The following is a 19,549-nucleotide window of genomic DNA, read 5'->3' as shown; positions in this document are numbered from 1 at the left end:
GAGCCACTCAGGCGCCACAGAGCTTTGGTAGTTTTAAATGAGAGATGTTCATAATAAAAAAAAATTACCACCTAGTAGTTGGGACAGAGAGAATGTGGTATAAATGATGATAAAATAACAGAGTTGGTGCAGTCACTTCCTAGAGGAGGTTTACAAAGTCGATGAGCATTTTAGCTGATTGTCTCTTACTTTTGCATGTGGCCAAATCCACAGAATCTGGGCCTTAAAGCACCTCCTGTCCACTCTGCTCTTATTTAAGGGTTGCTTTGTGCTCCCAGGCTTTACCAGATGTGATGAGCGTGCAACAGAAGCAGTTGCCCAGGCTTCCCCTACCCCACCCGATCAAGCCCTCCCACCATCGGCACCATCCCTGGGGCCACTGTGTTCTTTGGATCCTCCTGTCAGCTGGGGTCTTTGGTCTCCCTGCCCCCTGGCCATGTTCTTTCCAAGCCCTGTCATTCCTGTGCCTGTGTCTTTTGCATTCAGATTTCTTTTTCTTGGAGGTGTTTATACCTCCTGAACCCCTTACCTCTAAATTCTCAATTCACTCCTACCCTGTGTTTACCTAAGCTAGGTAGGCAGGATCCCTGACTTGAACAGTTAGAGGTAAGGTATTTCAGATGGATTTCTTGACTTTTTTTTTTTTTTAAGATTTTATTTATTTATTTGACAGACAGAGATCACAAGTAGGCAGAGAGAGAGGAAGGGAAGCAGGCTCCCTGCTGAGCAGAGAGCCCGATGTGGGGCTCGATCCCAGGACCCTGGGATCATGACCCGAGCCAAAGGCAGAGACTTAACTCACTGAGCCACCCAGGTGCCCCTTCAGATGGATTTCTTTACCGTAATCTAAATCCATAATTCTGATGGAGAAAACGCTCCTTTCCTGTTAGGATTTGGTGCAGTACTTGAGGAGGACGACAGGCTTGGGCAGTTGCATGGTACCAATTACCCGGTGTTTGTTTCCCCCACCCCCTTTAATTGTACCTGTTCTAAAGCATCCACGTTTTCCCCCGGGCTTCATGGTAGAAAAGTGGTGTTGGAATAAAATGGGAGTAGCAAGAAAACTGTGGTTTTCTTTTCCTTGATGTTTCTTATAATTCACTTAGGTTTCTTTTCTGTCATTGTTTCAGTATTTGTATAACTTCTTTACTTGCAAGAGAAATATGTTCACTCTGGAAAATTTAGAAACTATGGAGCGACATAATGAGGGGAAAACAAATCATTTAGAGTCCCATCAGCCGGAAAAACAGTGTGCTGTTTTGGTGTATTTCTTTCTAGAGATTTGAAACAAATATTTGAGAGTTCTTTTATAAAAGTCTGATGCACACACACACTGCTTTATAAAGCCCTTTAGCTTCATGTTTTAACCTGGCATATTGATGCCATTGAAAACGTCATTTGTGGGGCACCTGGGTGGCTCAGTGGGTTAAAGCCTCTGCCTTCGGCTCAGGTCATGATCCCAGGGTCCTGGGATCGAGCCCTGCATGGGGCTCTCTGCTCAGCAGGGAGCCTGCTTCCTCCCCTCTCTCTGCCTGCCTCTCTGCCTACTTGTGATCTCTGTCTGTCAAATAAATAAATAAAATCTTTAAAAAAAAATTAAAAAAAAAAAAAGAAAACGTTATTTGTAATGTGACATAATGGCAAATTGTGGATCTAACTTTTGCACTTTCACTGGGGTCTTGGGTTGTTTCTCAGTGTTTGCGAGAGTAGATGTTAGCCTAATGTATGTTAACCTTATTGCAAAGCATACGAGTTTTGAATTTTCCTGAGGAGGATACTTTTTTCCTGTGTTCCTTGGCTGTTCGTGTTCTTTGTGAATGTCTGTCTTCCCCACCCCAACCCATTTGTCTCTGCTGAGCTGGACCAAAGATCAGAAATGCCACAGACCTATTAGAAGTTACCATCGTAGCAGTTTGAGGGGATGGAGAGAGAGCTGGTGGCACTCCAGCCAGAGCTGTGCCTGTCACTACTGGTAGTCACAGCCTCCTTGTCTGCGTCTGGGATGTTTGAGAAGTAAATGAGATCATGCGTATCAGCCTTAGATCACGTACAGTGTGGGCAGTGAATAAATGCTCCACTTATCTTCTGCATCTCCACTCTGTACCCTAAACCAGAGATCAACAGAGAGGCAAGCGGGGGACCTTAAAGGAGACGAGTGCCAGTACTGGCATGAATCTGTGCCCCGCAAACATCAGCTGTCCCCATCACCATTGTCACGGGCTGTGTGGGAGGAGGACCACCGGAGTTTTCTTTGTGGGCCACCGACAGGAACATCAGCCCACTCAGTGCTTTGGCATGGGGGCTGGAGCCAGGGAGAGGTGAGGCCCCGCTGGCTCCTCTCAATGAACCGTCGTGCTGAGGGCCGGGGGCGGGGGAGGGGAGTGGACCTGGAACTCCTAGGGTACTCTGGCCACTGCATCCCCAGGCGCCTTCTGGAGAGGGCTGAGGAAATGAAGAGGCTGCCCTAAGAAGCTGAGAGTGCAAGTGAAGGAGGCTGCAGTAGTGGTTGTTGAAGAGTGTCGTGGGGCTGCCATATTTGAGGAAACAGGGGAAACAGGGTAAGGGACTTTGTAGCCTCAGACAACTTCAGGGTTGCAAGTGTTCTATCAACTATATCTTTTGGAGTATCTTAATCTAAGACCGACAAGCTCTGGAGGCTTAGTGTGTGTTGTAGAATACTCCCTTTGATTTCTTTTTCATGGTAGTTAATTTTGAAGTTTCAGAGAATATTGAAAGTAGTTGGGAGGTTTTTTATGTTATTTTATAATCTTTTAAAAGGGGTTTGGGTTAAAGGCTGAGAAACACTAATCTTGATTGATACCTCTGTTCTTTTTATTTATTTAATTTTTTATTTTAGAGAGCACAAGTGCTGCGAGCCGGGGTTTGGGGGATAGGGGCAGAAGGAGTGAAAGAGAGAATCCCAAGCAGGTTCCATGCCCAGTGTGGAGCCCGACTTGGAGCTTGATCCCATGACTCTGAGATCATGACCCGAGCCAAAATCAAGAGTCAGAAGCCTTGGGGCACCTGGGTGGCTCAGTGGTTAAAGCCTCTGCCTTCGGCTCAGGTCATGGTCTCAGGGTCCTGGGATTAAGCCCCGCGTCGGGCTCTCTGCTCGGCAGGGAGCCTGCTTCCTCCTCTCTCTCTGCCTGCCTCTCTGCCTATTTGTGATCTCTGTCTGTCAAATAAAAAAAAAAGAGAGAGAGAGAGAGTCAGAAGCTTCACTGATGGAGCCACACAGGCTCCCCGATACTGCTGTTCTTTAAAGACATTTTAATTGTAGATACAGATACTAGAGGAAATAGTCTTGTGTGTGTGTGTGTGTGTGTGTAGGAGGGAAAGAATAGTGCTACCTTCTTATTAAAAGAGTAGAAAACAGTTAATTTAGGGTACTTCATTTTTACTTTGAAACTGAGTACGTAGAAAACAGCTCACTTAGCTATTGGACACGTGAGAGTGGTGGGTGACTTATACCACACCCCAAGCAGGTGATGGATTGAGCTCTGAACCTCTGATCAGAGGCACAAGGTTTCCCAGGTCCCTGTCCCCTTCCACTTGCAGGTGTCTTCAGCTGCCATTCGCTGCCACTTTGTGTGAGTAACACAGGCTCGTTTGCTGTCGGTATAAACGGACATCGCTGTGACACTGACCCTCAGCTTGGCACTCCTCTATTGCGACTGTCTCTCCTGCTTCCCATACGTTTAGCCGTCTCAGGATTACTGTTTAGAAACAAGTATATTAGCATTATTGTCTTTGTTTACTAGAAATAAAATACTTGAGTAAGAAAGACATGTTTACAGAGTGATAGACATGCTGTCCCACACAGAGACCACCTTAGCCTTGCATACTGGGGACAAATGCTTGATTCACAGCTGATGGAGTGATTCTGCAATACTGGTGTAGCAGAAAAATTTAAAGCCATTAGGTCTGGTTTCAAATACTTTTGGTGGGGAGAAAGGACATCTTGTTCCCAAATAATAATCCCAAAAAACACAGCTAGTGTGTTACCCCCCCCCCTTTTAAATAAAAACTAGATCAGTTTCCTAGGATGAAAGATGCCAAGATGCTGTGTTACCGGCCGTGCTATTCATAACACAAAAGGAAACGTGTTTTATTACATTAAAGAGGCTTTCCAACTTGTGTTTTATTTCCCAGTTGAAGTAATATTTAGAGATTCAAATATGTGAAGTGCTGATAGTACCAGGAACATTTTTTTTTAATCCTTTTAAAATCTGTGCTTTTCTGAAGAATGGATTTTAAATTTGATTTTTAAAAAATTTCACATTTAGAAAAAACCCTAAAGCATCAGAATAGCTAATTTAGTAAACCAAAGGAAACATATTAGTAAAACAAAGCAGTGTTTTATTTTTTCAGTCATGTTTGGTCGTTTCCTGCATGCGCACGGTGGAGGTGGCGGGTCAGGCAGGCGCCCTGGTGGGCGTCCCCACCTCCTGTTGCCCTCACCTCTCTCCGTTGCCAGGTCTTCCTCTCCCTTCAGTAGAAACTTCGGTCATCTGCCGCTTGCTCCAGAACCTCTTACCTTCCAGGACATGGTAGAGCGCTGGAGTAGGATGTGTTCTCCCCTTGGGGATGAGGGCGCCAGGGTGGAGGGCAGCAGTGCAGCTCTGGAACTGGAGGCTGATGGGGATGGAAGGTGGACTCCGAGGTCCTCAGGCACGGCTTGGCCTGTGGAAAAATCTTAGAAATCATGGTGATTTAGGTCAGTCCTCTTTATAGTTAAATAAACATCCTGCACTGGCCTGGGAAAGTAAGCGTCCTGTGTGATTTCCAGGAATCAGCCACCTTTCTGATAGGCTTACAAACGCTGCTCTTGTACCAGTTGGTTTCCCTGGCCCTGCCTGCACCAGCCTCTTTGGGACCAGGACTCACATCTGCCCAGGGCCCAGGCGATTGAACTGGACAGTGGCCGCGATGCCTTCCCCCCCCGCCCCGACATTCAGTGCAGGGCTAGTGTGTTACCCGTCCCGACTGCGGTGGTGTCTGCCTGGCGCCCACCCCCAGCAGCCACAGTGCTGTGCTCCCATCCCGGCAGTCTCCAGCGGCATTAGGACCACATCCTTGCTCTCTCCCGAACCACACTACCTGTCCCAGAGCGCTGTTCACACCTTGGCCCAGGCTGCTGTCTTGAGTGCCCCACAGCAGCCTCATTAAAGGTCTGCCTGCCTCTGCTCCCGTTGTCAAGCCCTTTACCGCACCTCGCCCTTCCACTCGCCTGCCACCAGCAGAGCGGCCTTCTGCAGGGGCGTCCTGCCGTGGCCCGTCTCTGCTTGCCCCAGCTTTGCAGCTCCCTGCGGGGCGCCCCTTGTCTCCAGTCCGAATTCCTGAGCCTGGCACCTGTTGCAGGTGGCACTCCTTGGAGGCAGGGGTGGGGGGGCGGTGGCGTGCCAGGACTGCATCTTCATGGCCTGGGCACTGCAGGTGTTCAGACTTTTCGTCGAATGAATATGTGAGTCTTTGCCTGGGCTGGGAAGCATTTGCATCTTATAGTACTTAACCTCATTGTGAGTGTGTGTGTGTCTGTGTTTACCTCATTGTGAGTGTGTGTGTGTGTGTGTTTACCTCATTGTGAGAGAGAGAGAGAGAGAAAGAGAGAGAGAGTGTGTGTGTGTGTGTGTGTGTGTGTGTGGAGTAAGTCCGAAAAGGCATGGGAATTGATAAATCCTGCCAAAATCTCCTGTTTCATGCCAATATATGAATTTAAAAAAATCATTGAGGTGAAATGCTCACAATTGGTTAACTAAATTAACCACTTTAAAGTGAACAATTCAGTGACACGTAGCACGTTCAGTGTTGGGCAGCCATCACCGCTGCCTAGTTCCAAAACCTTTTCAACACCCTGAAGGAAGCCCTGTCCCCACGGAGCGGTTGTTCCATGGCAGCGGGCCGTGTGTGCAGATGAAGGGGGTTTTAGCCAGGACAGGACGTTGAATCCGATCTGGGTTTCTTTGATGATTTAGTAACTGAGCGTTGTTGTTGTAGGAGAGTTCATCGTGAGTGTGTGTACATCTTGGCGTCTCCGTGGGCTGAGCACTGCTGTGATAGGACTTGGAGCATGGTTCTGATAGTATGTTAGTGTTTCCTGTTGTAGACTTGAACTTGGCTGGGAAGGTCTGTCTTGCTGGCAGCTGGTTTTACGGGCAAACAAATGTCCCAAACCCAGGTAACTTGTGTAAAAAAGCTGTCTCATGACTTAAGAGGTAGTCCTAGAAATAAATGTTCGAGGTGCCATAAGAAAACTCTACTCTGTAAAAATTACGTACTAGTTAGTGCAGATCTCTGGCATTCTTTAAAGTAGCCTCAACGCTTGGGTTATCAATCTGTATAAGAAGTTGAATTTTTCACTGCCTGATTTGTTCAACTATTTAAAAAGGGGGGGATTGAAGTATCTTTGGACCATCTCAATCTAAGCTGTGCTGCTTATTAGATCTTTAGTCGTTATAATTTCTTCCCCATTTTAAAAAGTAGTTGTCCTCATTATAGGTAATTCCAGAATACATAAAGGGAAAAAGGTGAAAATGGCCCCACTGATTAAAGACAACCATAGTTAATACTTTGGTGGACATCTTTTTTATTGTTTGTTTAGAAAGGGTTGGCCCGGTGATGGGTATTAAGGAAGGCACATATTGCATGAAGCACTGGGTGTTATACGTAAACAATGAATCTTGGATCACTAACAAAAATTAATGACATACTTGTATGGTGACTAATGTAACATGATAAAATATAAAAAAAATTAAAAAAAAAGGCAGCAAACAAATAACTCAAAAATACATGCCAATTATAAAAGACCCAAATGTTAAAGGAGGAGTGGGAATAAAAAATGAAAGGTGTGCCCATCATTAGTCCTTGTCCCTAGGGTAACCTTCCTATCATTGGTTTGGAGCCTTTCTACATCCTTTCCCAAGTGTTCAAAACAGGGAGGTTATTAAGATTTTTTAAAAAAGCATAATTAGGATAATTCTAGGCTTACTATTTTGTGATTTTTTTTTTTAAGATTTTATTTATTTATTTGACAGACAGAGATCACAAATAGGCAGAGAGGCAGGCAGACAGGAAGAAGCAGGCTCCCTGCTGAGCAGAGACCCTGACTCGGGGCTTGATCCCAGGACCCTGGGATCGTGACCTGAGCCAAAGGCAGAGGCTTTAACCCACTGAGCCACCCAGGCACCCCTATTTTGTGACTTTTTTTTTTTTTTAAGATTTTATTTATTCAACAGACAGCGAGAGATCACAAGTAGGCAGAGAGGCAGGCAGAGAGAGAGAGGGAAGCAGGCTCCCCGCTGAGCAGAGAGCCCAACGCGGAGCTCGATCCCAGGACCCTGAGATCATGACCTGAGCTGAAGGCAGAGGCTTAACTTGTTGAGCCACCCAGGTGCCCCTATTTTGTGACTTTTTAAAGAAACAATATTTTTTGGAGTTCTTTCCTTGTCAGTACATTAGTTTATTTTTTCTTTTTTAACGGCTTTTTCTTTTCAGTCACATTATTTTTGAAATCAGTATCTTATATCTCACAATGTTTATCTTTATTTTTCTCCCATTGGTTGTAGTGTCTTTTTTGAACATTTAGGTTGTTTCCAGGGATTCAGCATTTTAAATATCAGTCATCAGTCTTGAATGCACATACCATTTGCATGGATATTTCTGGAGGGATGAGTTTCTGTGAGTGCAATTGCTGCGTCCAAGAAGATGCCTGTTTTGTTCTGGTGGTAACTTACCCTCAAGAAAGGCCAGTCCAGGGGCGCCTGGGTGGCTCAGTGGGTTAAGCTTCTGCTTTCGGCTCAGGTCATGATCTCAGGGTCCTGGGATCGAGCCCCGCATCGGGCTCTCTGCTCAGCAGAGAACCTGCTTCCTCCTCTCTCTCTGCCTGCCTCTCTGCCTGCTTGTGATCTCTCTCTGTCAAATAAATAAATAAAATCTTAAAAAAAAAAAAAAAAAAAAAAAAGGCCAGTCCACCAAGAATGTAATCTCTCTGATAACTGAGAGTAGCTTTTCTCCCTACATCCTGGTCAACAGCAGATTCATCTTTTAAAATATTCCCCTAATTTATGTTAAAAAGTGAAAATTTTAAAAATTTCATTTCTATAATTTTAAATGAGGTTGGACAGCTAATCATGTGTTTTAGATATTTAAATTTTTTCCTGTGAGTTGTAGATTCCTGTCAGTTGCCCATTTCCTGTGGATTGTTTTATTGATTTGCAGGTATTTACCAACTGCTGATACCGACCTTTGTGGCCTATAGACGTTGCGCTGGACCACCTTTTACCCCATCACTGATTTTTTACTTCTCTTTAATATACTTTACAATACTAGATGTTAAACTTTTTATGTACTTTGTCTTTTTTTCTCTATATTTTAAAAATAAAGTTGTGCTGCTATTCTTGCATAGTTATTTTTCAGTACCAATTTTTCAAGATAGATTGCTAGAAATGGAGCCATTTGGCTAAAGAGTAAAAATATTTTAAGATTGCTACAGGCTTCCAAGACCTAAGATGACTCCATGTGCCTCATCAGGGCAGGCACATGTGACGGTGGTGATCAGTTCTGGTCCTTACTTCGAGGGCCCAGAAACTAGATTTTGTCAGCATGAACAGCCCCGACGCTCGTCCAGTGCAACCTGTTACTGCCTGCCTGCGCCTGCGCTGGGAAGCTAGTTTGCATAGTAATCACAGTGTGAAATGACAGCACGTTGGGTTATGAGCAGTGCTTCTACCGGGGTACGCCGCTCAGAATCATCATCATGTGGTGACTTGGGAAGGGATCTTGACCGAGGCAGCGTAGGATGCTTTCCCCCCAACCCCCAACAGAGTCCGAGGCTCTGGAGCCTCACTACGCCTTCTGGGGGTCGGGGGGCGCTCCCAGGGCTTTCTGGGGCCGCTCCATTTCCGGCCTCCCCTGTGGGACCTGCAGTGCACTGCTCGCCGCTGCCAGAAACACACACAGTTGCTGAGGCGGTGCACACTTGTCCAGGGGTTCTTTTAAGAAAACCTGAAACTCGGCCGATTTGGTAGGCAGAACACACATGGCTCGGGTCTGTTACAAAAATTATAAAAGGCGTCTGGGGAGAATGTTACCACACAGTGCAGCGATGTGCAGTGAAACAGCCTATAAATGAAGTGTTTCTCTGTAGGTGGTGATAAATGGAGGTGCCACGTCCAGCGGGGAACAGGACAATGAAGACACCGAGCTCATGGCAATCTACACGACGGAAAACGGCATCGCAGAAAAGGTACCCCCTGGGCCCAGCCTCCTCCCTGTGTCCCAGGCCCGCTACAGGGCGTGGCTGTCTTTCCTGGGGACTCCTCTCCATGCCCCTGACTGGGTGTGTTCTTTTCATAATGGAAATAGAAGGGATGAGGAGGAGTGGAAGTGACTTAGTTGTCTTGATGGCGGTTAAGGTGAGACCCAATTAGAAGTCCTTATTTTTAAAGACCTCAACCAGGTTGCTGAGGGAGGTGGTTCAGAGTGTGAGTATGGACTCAGCTCTGGGTGCGACTGTGACCCAGATCCCCGGGAGAATTACTTAAGCTCTCTGGGTATCAGGTGCCTCAGCTCCAAAAAGGGAATAAAAATGTCAGTGTCTGTTCAGTTTGTTAGGATTAGACGAAATAGTAACATAGGTGGTTATTAGTGTTGTGCCTGGTGCTTACTCTGTTGCGGTAAACGAGAATAAGAGAAGCCAGTAGATCTTGCATAGCATACATTTAAAAATGACTTAGCACCGACACTTTAGAATGTTTTATAATGTATTAATTGGATATTATTGCCACATTAGTGGCATTAGAAGATTTCATATTCCTCACTCCTGTGTGTCAGGAGATGATTTGCATGATGGGAAAACTCAGATTGAAACTGTCTTTGAGAGTATTAAATATCCTTAGTTAAAGTACTTAAAGCTTTATTAAATTGTTTCATAATTAAAAGAAAAAAAAAGAAGCCAGTGGATGGCTTATGTAGACTGTGACAATGAACAGAGTGATAGAAATCACATGCTGAGATGGGAAAATCTTTTTTTTTTTTTTTTTTTTTTTTTTTTTGCCTCCTCCCATCTCTTTGAGGTCAGTATATGTGAACCTATTCATAGGGGCCAGTAGAGGCCCGCCCAAAGAGTGTCCAGATGTCTTGATTTATTTTTTCCCTTTTTTTTGCGGGGGGGGGGGGGGGGTGCGGGTTGGTCACTATGGCTAATTCATGAAAAGTGACAGATATTTACAGGTTTCACGACAGCTCTAAAACTTCTCAACTTCATTCGAGTTTTACTTGGTAGACTTTTATTTTTTTATTTTTTATTTTTAGAGAGAAAGGAGGGTGAGGCAGAGGGAGAAGGAGAGAATCTTAAGCAGGCTCCACGCCCAGTGCAGAGCATGACCCCGGGGTCGTGACCTGAGCTGAAATCAAGAGTCAGACACTTAAAAGACTGAACCATCCCGGCCACTTCAATTTGGTAGACTTTAAAGCACATTTTATTTTCACTATGAAAATTTACTAATTAGTTTATATAATGTAATGTTATTCTAGAGCAGTTGTATTTTTTTAAGGTAAGCTCTGCACCTACTGTGGAGTTTGAACTCATAACCCTGAGATCAAGAGGTGCATGCTCTACTGACTGAGCCAGCCAGGCGACCCTGGATTGTACTTTAGATAGTGTTCACTTAATATTCTAGATAGTGTTCACTTAATATTCTAGAAACAGACCACTAGAAAGTCGATGCCTGCAAATAGTACCCAGCTTGGGTATTAGCACTGGAAGTTTACAGTGTCATCACTAAAATGATAAAGAACAAGGACGTTATATTGAAATTCTAGAATAATCAAATTTTTGTGTTTGTGGTTTTTTTCCATTTTTGGCTGTCTTGGCCAGTATTGCTTTTTGGTCAAGCTGTTATAAATTTGGTCAGTCTATTATAAATTTTATGGAGGCATATTAGATTCATGCTGAGATGTTAAAATTCCTGTGGTCTTGGATTCTAAAGCAGTCCTCAGAGTGCAGGAATTCAAGTAGCCACTGTTGACATGTTGGCCTATACCTACGTCCGCAGCTGAGATACAGCCCACAGAGCAGGATCTGGGCAGGGAGCCATTGCCCGGTCTGCTTGGATCTCAGCATCCAGTGATACATCTTGTAGCAGAGTGCTTCTGAATTCATAGACTCTTTAGGCTGTATCCATTTTTTGTGTACTGGGCCCTTAATCAGAGTCACCAGAATTTCCAGGGTATAGGCTGTCATGATTTTGGACTTCCTCCTCCATTATCCAGGAAATGATGGTCATCTTTTGAAATGAATAACAACGAGCATTAACACTGAGGGCTTTTTAACATCTCTGGCATTACCTTTTACTGATTCTAGTGAACTGTTGGCAGGAAGAATGTCTGGCTCATTTATGCTAGACATTTATTTGCCTGTTTGAAAATCTTTTTCACTGTCTAAACTTTGAAACATTTGTATTCCTTTGAATACTAGGGAGAGAGGATATCTTTCTGTTTCACTGGCTGCTTTTCTTATTTTATGAAATGACAGGTTTCGGGAGAAGAGCTGTCATGTATTGAATGGTGCGAATGGTCCAGACCTTGGGCTCTATGATTCGGGCAAGGGGCCACTGTTAGTCCTCACCACAACCCAATTAGAGAGGTGCTATCACAATCCCTGTTTTAGAGAAAAAATGAAATTTTGGTCCTCTGCTGTCTTGAATTCATGCAAAGAAAACTTCAGAGGATACTGCCCTTTGGGATCTTGCTTTTTCAAGGGTATGGAAAGGCTGTCTCTTGAACACTTGACCGTGAATTTACACTGGAACCTTGCAGGAGAGACAGGACGAGTGGGGGCCAGAGAGATCACCCCACATGTTCTCCATATTCATGTTTGTTTTCCTAATTATAGCAAGCTGTTAGTTGTCATGTATTTTCTTATGTTATCAAAACCTGACTTCTGGTGTCTCTTAATACTCTTGAGCTCCTTATAGTAAATGCTGGTTAATATGGTGTTAGCTACAAGATACCCATCTTGGAATGTGCTCAAAGGGATTTATTCCTGAAACGGACCAGAAGGATAATGCCTTGAGTCACGGACCATGAATCTTTAAGACCATAGCATTGAGACCCACACCCAGTACATTCTGAACTTGACCTCGGTATTACTGGGATTCCTCTTTGAGGGTTGTTGAAGGAATTGAACTTTGTTTATAGTGAGGGTATTTGGAACAGGAATGAAGTAACTACAAGTAAACGGTTTAAATGTTCCCATTGAAATATCAGCATTTTGTTGTTCTACAGTTTCCCTACAAAATGTGTTTACAGCAGCACGTGAAGTGGTTGCAGCAGTATTGGGCAAATCACTATTAATCACAATTTCAGAGAGTCTGTTGTTTCTGGCAATTTCTAAGCAGCAACCCTGTTCTTCCTGGGAGGTTTGTAGCATGGTGGCAAATGCAGCCTTTGTGGACATCCTTTGTGTTCAACTGCTGGGCGACCCGCTTGGCTCCTCAGGTTCTCTACCTCCTCATCTGTAAAATGGGGTTATTATGATGTGTCACTTCCTAGGTCCCTTGCACGGAGGACCGGAGAATATAAAATAGCATGAGGTTTTTAGGAAGCAGAGATTGCCAAAATGTGGAACTAGTTACAAGTGAAGTTATAATGTGTACCCACTTGAATATCCCACTGGCTTGGCACTGGGGTCTTTTGCTGCCCATTGTTTCAACAGCTGGGTGGTTGCAGTGGTCGCCAAGCTTGTTAAATAGAAGATAAACTTATTTTTGTAATGTTGAGATTTATTTTTAAAGTTAAAGACCTTTTAAACTTTCAATCCGTGTGGATTCTGTTTAAAATTAAGGTGCTAGGGGCACCTGGGTGGCTCAGTGGGTTAAGCCTCTGCCTTTGGCTCAGGTCATGATCTCAGGGTCCTGGGATCGAGCCCCGCATCGGGCTCTCTGCTCAGCAGGGAGCCTGCTTCCTCCTCTCTCTCTGTCTGCCTCTCTGCCTGCTTGTAATCTCTCTCTCTCTCTCTCTCTCTCTTTCTCTCTGTCAAATAAATAAATAAATCTTTAAAAAAAAATAAAATTAAATTAAAGTGCCAGCAGTTCTTGAAAAAGGAAGTTCCCTTGGAATAGATTAGACAAGAATACAGCATTGGTAATTTTTGAAGCTGGAGAGAGAGTTGGGGTTGGTATTCCATATTTCCACCTTTGTATATGCTTGGAAAATTGTGTAGTACAAAGATAAGAGAATAATTGATACCTTGTTGTTGCTACTCTTTGGTTCTCTGGTATTGATTTTGGCTGTGGAGAAATTGGGCCAGTCTTGTTTTCTTCTTTTTATCAGCATCTTGGTCTTTTTGCCTGTTTTTTGGATTCTTTCTTTATCTTTGATATTCAGTAACTTTACTTAGATATGTTTTGATGTTGACCATTCTGAGTCAGTGTTTTCTAGCACTTGGAGTATTTAGCATTAAGGATCCTTTTATTTTAGGAAAGCTGTCTTGAATTCTGTCTTTACTTTTTGTTTCAGTCTATTCTTTCGGTTTTCTTATTTGAGGGACATATTTTGGATCTCTTTTGCTAGCCTTCTCTAGCTATCCTTTCTCTCTAATCTTTTTTTTTCTTATATTGTTTGATTTCTTACCCACCCCCCAACTTCCAGCCTGTGACCCTTACTTTGTTATTCATGTCTGTTTTCTCTTATGCTCCTTCACGTCCATTTTTTTATTCCTTTTTTTCTTTTTTATTCCTTTTCTTAAAAAAAATTCTGTCAACATGTTTTATTTCCCTTTGTTCTTAAATTTCTGTTTTAAGGTCTTTCTTTCTTTTTTTTTTTTTTTTAAGATTTTAATTATTTATTTGACAGAGATCAGAAGCAGGCAGAGAGAGAGGAGGAAGCAGGCTCCCTGCTGAGCAGAGAGCCTGATGCGGGGCTCCATCCCTGGACCCTGGGATCATGACCTGAGCAGAAGGCAGAGGCCTTAACTCACTGAGCCACCCAGGTGCCCCCTTAAGGTCTTTCTTAATCCAGTTGATTGTTTTATTGAGTTTTCAAAATATCTGAGTCTGAGCAACATTGGTGGTATCATGGCTGCCTTCCAGAATATCTGAATTGTTTTTCATTAATTCATTGAGTACTTGGTGGGTTTTTCTAATTTGCAAACATATCCTTTAGTTCTTGGAAATTTTTTTTATTTCTTCAATTCATTTTTATATTACGTTTTCCTTGTTCTATTTATAGAACATTTTAGACTTTTAAAAGCTTATTATTTCTTTCTTTCTTTTAAAGATTCATTTGAGAGAAAGTGTGTGAGAGAGAGACAGAGACAGAGTCGGGCGGGAGGGGCAGAGGGAGAGGGAGAGAGAATCTCAAGCAGTTTGAATGCTGAGTGCGAAGCCCAGTGCAGGGCAGATCCTACGATCCATGAGTTCATGACCCAAATTGAAACCAAGAGTCGGACATTCAATTGACTGAGCCCCCCCAGGTACCCCAGACACATTCTTAAGAGGAGGATTCTCCTTTTCCCTCCCCACTCTGCTCCTCCCTGCTCACTCACTTTTTCTCCCTCCCTCTCTGTCTCAAATGAACAGAAAAACTTAAACAAACAAACAAAAAAACTCCAGGCTATTCCAAGGATTCATAGGCTGTCTCCCAATTGCCAGGCAAGGACCAAGCCATTTTTTTCTTTTTTAAAGATTTTATTTATTTTATTTGACAGAGAGATCACAAGTAGGCAGAGCTGCAGGCAGAGAAAGAGGCCAAAGCAGGCTCGAGAGCCTGATGTGGGGCTCGATCCCAGGACCCTGAGATCATGACCTGAGCCAAAGGCAGAGGCTTAACCTACTGAGCCACCCAAGCACCCCCAAGCCATTTTTTTGAAATGTGTGAGGGCTTGGACAATCCAGGCCTGCTGAGTTAACCCTTTCCTGCACATTAGTGCATACCACACTCTTCACACACATGTATTTTCTCTACCACCCCTACCAACAGTTTTTTAAAGGCACACGCGATCCATTTTACCTCATTCAGGAATGCAAATCTGCCACTATCTTGTTGTTTAGAATGGAAGGAAAAGTTCTCTGAAAGGTCAACCTCAGTTCTTGTTTGGATTAGCTCAAATGTCAACTTACACCAGACATTTATTTACCCTTAGGCTTTAAAAGGTGAGGCTGAATTGCGTCACTTCCTTTGTTCAGTGGTATTTGGGCCCCAAATCCTTGTCTGCCTCTGCACAGGAAATCAATTGACAAACAGGGAGTCAGTGTCTTTCTGTGGACCATATCCATGGACAAGAGGGCACAAAGTGGGGCTAGATAATGTCAGAAGGTCATCATCCTTTTTTGTGAAACATCTTCTACTTTTTCTTTTTAGGCACTTTTTTAAGTTACAAAAGACTTAAAGTGCCCATCTCGGATTCTAAGAAATTGTTCATTGAGTTTTAGAACCCGAAGCAGTTTTGAGGGTACGTGGGAGAACTTGAGGTTATCTTGAGTTTTTTGTTTAGCTGAGAAGTAATGTAGACGTCAACTGAATACGTCTAGACTATAACCTAAAGTGTCCAGTCTTCGTGAAGATTTTGGCTCAAAAAGCATACAACACTTAATGTTTTTAGAAGTCTATAGTAATGGGGAGGGGGAAGGGAAGGAAAAAACCCTGTCCCCTAAACTATAAATATATCTTTAGTCTGTTTTTAAACAAAAATTGAAATCCTATCTGTGTCCTTTCAAATTTTACTTTTCACTCGCCATGTGTCAGAGCAGCTGTGTTTTGATAGGAGGGTGTAGGACTTTGTTTTGAAGTACAGCGATCTTTCTCCTTGCAGGGATGGGATAGAGTAGAAGGGACAGGTTAGTGCTCTTTGTCTGAAAGTGGTTAGCATTTTATAACGTTTTCTTCCTTTGGGGCACCACTCGAGAACTGCTCATGCCAAGGCATCCCTTTATGGGCTCAACCAGGGAACATCCCTCTCTGTGTAGGGCCCCCTGGGCTTGGGGAGAAACCCTGAGTAAGCTGGGTGCTCTTGGGGATGAGACTGTGACAAGGGATACCGAGCCCCCAAACTCTGAGGACTGGTCATCTCACTGACTGTGTTGAGCATTGCATGAAAGGCAGCCAAGGCTAATTTTTGCAAGAGCATGGCCACCACTTTATAAAGTTGTTTCTGAATAATAGTGGCCTGCTCCGAGCTGAGTGTATTCCTGGTCCTCGCTTCTATTAAATAATGCCTTTTCTCCCTGTCACTCACAGAGCTCTCTTGCCGAAACCCTGGATAGTACCGGCAGTCTAGACCCCCAGAGATCGGACATGATTTATACCATAGAAGATGTCCCCCCCTGGTACCTGTGCATATTTCTGGGGTTACAGGTAAGATGGTTCCCTTAGAATGTAACTACCAGCAGATGTTCAACTTGTCTGTCTGGATTCTTTAAAAATTCAATTTTGATTTTTATTTATGGACAACTTTATTATAAATTACTCTTTTAACAATGGTGACTGGGACTCATTAGCATCCGTTTCATAGTAGTGAAAGGAAGAAAAGAACAGGAGGAAGAGGTGGACCCAGGCATGAAAGAGGGAAAACTCTCAAGGAATGAACAAGATGAGTGATGTGGCAGGAAAGAGGAAGGACCGGTGAGATAGAGAAAGAGGGGAGAATGCAGTGAGGGAGGGAGGAGAAGTTTTGATCTTCATTCCTGGTCATGCAGTCCAGTCGTGGTCAGTTCTGCTGTGAAATGGGGGTGACACCAAGAAGTGCCCTGTTGGCCGGGATGCACATAGGAGGTTTCGGTCTTCTCTGCATGGGAAGGGAGACCCGCTGTCGTAGAGGCTTCGTCTGCTGCAGACTGCCGTGGGAGCACAGTGGGCAAGCCACCAGATGCTGGGAGACCAGGCGGGTGGTGACCCAGCCTGACGCGGGCCCTGTATCTTGGGTATTTTTCTCCCCTCTCTCTGTACCCTTTTCTCACTTATGGGTTGGTGGGAGGCCCAGAGGCCCTGACCCCCTGGCCTATATCTGCTTTGGTTGTTTTAGCCCGGACTCTGTTCTGAGGTTTGACTTCCTTTCTTCCTTTCTCAAGTTGGAATGGGCTGTTCCACCTGAGGTATTTCAGATGCTGAGAAAAATCGGTCCCAGTGCACCCCAGACACGTGTAGTCACTTGGAGGAGGGGCTGCCTCTGCAGACACCTGATGCTTTGGTGTGGTTCCCAGCACCCTCAGCACCTCTGTCCCCACCTCCCACACGGGCATCAAAGCAGCTGGTCACCTGGACTGAAAGGTGTCTAGTAAAGAAGGAGTCACAGCTAAAGGAGCTAAGTGGTCTTTAGCTTGGGCTGAGTATCCTGAATCAGATTCAGGAAACTCGCTTTTGGAAATGTTTATATTACAGATGTCTTTAGAAGAAGTATTCCCTGGTCTTATAGGATCAGGAAACCTTGCATGTGTCATGCCTTTCTTGACGATCTACAGTGCTCTTTAGCTTATGAGCAGCTCTGCAAAGTCCCAGACAGGAACGTTCTGTTCCCCATCTGGAACACCTCACAGTGTTGCACAGTGGAGTGTTGGGCGTTAGGCAACCCATTTTGGCAAATGAGAGCAGAGACGGGAAACTTGGGAAGGGAAGTAGGAAGTTTGCAGAACAGAAGAGGGACCTGAATAGACAGACCTCTGGGAAGAAGGGATGTGAGCAGCAAATGCCCGGAATGTCCCACCAGGGGCCGAAAGTGGGGGCTGGGTCCCAAAGGAGGAATGGGGGATGGGCACTTTCTGGAGGGTTCCCACACACCCATAACCCTTTCCTGATGGTAGTCAAAAATGCCAGGCCCTAGAAAAAGATGGGAAACACCCTGTGCATAGACGCTTGTGTAACTTTAACCCACAGACTGGAGAGAATTTAAGAAAAAAAAAAAAAAAAAAAAAAAGAATAAAAGGCAGACTGATGATCTCAAGAATATATATGGAGAATGCTATGTAAAATATTGGCAAATCGCACCCGAGAAGAAAAACCTAGCATGACTGCTGAGGGCTTGTTTCAAGAATAGTTCCATGCAACACAATTCATGTCAACAGATTAGAGGGAAAGGATCTTAGATCTTAGCAACTGATGCTAAAAAAGCATTTGAACAAAGCAGGTGTTCCCAGTCAGAGTTCTGTAAAGAGCCTGTGCAGGCCGGGCTCAGGTGAGCCATAGACAAGAAACTGTGCCAGGAAGGAGAAGCGCTAAAGAAGGGAGAGGATGTACTACAGGGTAGGCGTATGTACCCAGAACACCAGAGAGTCTTCCTGTGGGCTGTTGTTCACAAACAACCGGGGCTCCGGTTCGGATAGGATCGAACAGAAACACGAGGAAGTGCTCCTCTCTCCCCAACCCCTCCTGTCACCCACAGCACTACCTGACGTGCTTCAGTGGCACCATCGCCGTGCCCTTTCTGCTGGCCGACGCCATGTGCGTGGGCTACGACCAGTGGGCCACCAGCCAGCTCATCGGGACCATTTTCTTCTGCGTGGGAATCACAACCTTGCTGCAGACAACATTTGGATGCAGGTGAGATTGGGGTGCTGAATTGGGGTGCCGAAGCCCCCTGAGGCATGGAGCGAGGCCACTCACCCAGGGCTGCTCGGAAGGACTAGCTGGAGCTGGCAGGGGCAGGGGGCATCTTAGTGGCCACGGTCAACCCCCCAACCCCCACCCCCGTGTTTCTTTTCTTGGTGGAGGGCCCAGCCTCTCTTCCCCAGGCGGGCAAGCTGGAGACTCAAACTCACTCTCCGCTCCTTCCGGATCCCCAGTGGGCAGGTCTCATTCTCTCCAGGATCCCCTTCCTGTCCCCCTTCCTTTAGTTCAGACCTAACTGCTCTGCTGGTGCCCACTGGTTTCTCTGCCTCCAGGGTGGCTCTGCTCTCCACTCTGTACCCCCCCTGCCCATCTTGTTCCCATTGCATCTTCCCCTGGGCTGCCTGCCAGGCTACAGCCCCACTCCCCGTTCAGAATCTGGCCACTCCCACCCTATAGGCTTCTCCCTTGCTCTCTGTCCCACCACCCTGCCATGGGCTGGCCTCTGAGCCCTGCACTCGCCTTGGGCTGAGCTCCTCCCCGAGGCCGCTGTTTCTCCTCCTGTGCTTGTGCTCCCCAGCAACCAGTAAACCCTACTTATCCTCCCGGCTTGTCCCTCCCACTCTGTGAAGCACGCCTGTGTCCCCAAGGCTTCTGTCGTTGCCTCCTCTGAATCCCCACACATGCATCTCGTGTACAGTCTTCTGATGTGGCTCTTATTCCACTCTGTCCTTTTTGTTTTCGTGTCTTTTCCCATGGGGTTGTGCTCCCCTCGGTGCCAGGACTCTGGCTGGTTCACCTTGCATCCCCAGCCCCCAGCTCAAATGGGTATGGAGCTGGCACGGGAAGGAAAAGAACCGTCCTTGCCTGCCTCCTTGTGCGGGCTACTCATTCCTCTGCTCTCTGCTCTTCCACCCTCATCACAGTTCAGCCTCCTCCTTTACCCCCGGCTCTGCTCTCGGCCTGTAGCCTGCTTTGGCAGGGCCCTCTGTCCCCAGTGGAAGGGCAGCAG

At 45.3% G+C, this 19,549-nt stretch overlaps 1 protein-coding gene across 1 annotated transcript in view; it reads left to right on the top strand.

Annotated features, from left to right (window-relative positions):
• The window catches only part of LOC111141397 (solute carrier family 23 member 2), a 134,207-nt gene that overhangs the window by 66,186 nt on the left and 48,472 nt on the right, over window positions 1–19,549 (top strand). Inside the window, exons 4-6 of the mRNA XM_022493913.1 lie at window positions 9,146–9,244; window positions 16,237–16,353; window positions 18,374–18,531. Of these exons, the coding sequence (XP_022349621.1) occupies window positions 9,146–9,244; window positions 16,237–16,353; window positions 18,374–18,531 (374 nt within the window). The remainder of the gene's footprint in view (window positions 1–9,145; window positions 9,245–16,236; window positions 16,354–18,373; window positions 18,532–19,549) is intronic.

The sequence above is a fragment of the Enhydra lutris genome, unplaced genomic scaffold (genome assembly GCF_002288905.1).
Source record: "Enhydra lutris kenyoni isolate GAN:26980312 unplaced genomic scaffold, ASM228890v2 scaffoldscaffold6, whole genome shotgun sequence".
Classification (NCBI taxonomy): Eukaryota; Metazoa; Chordata; class Mammalia; order Carnivora; family Mustelidae; genus Enhydra; species Enhydra lutris.
This window is presented reverse-complemented; position numbering and strand designations above follow the sequence as displayed.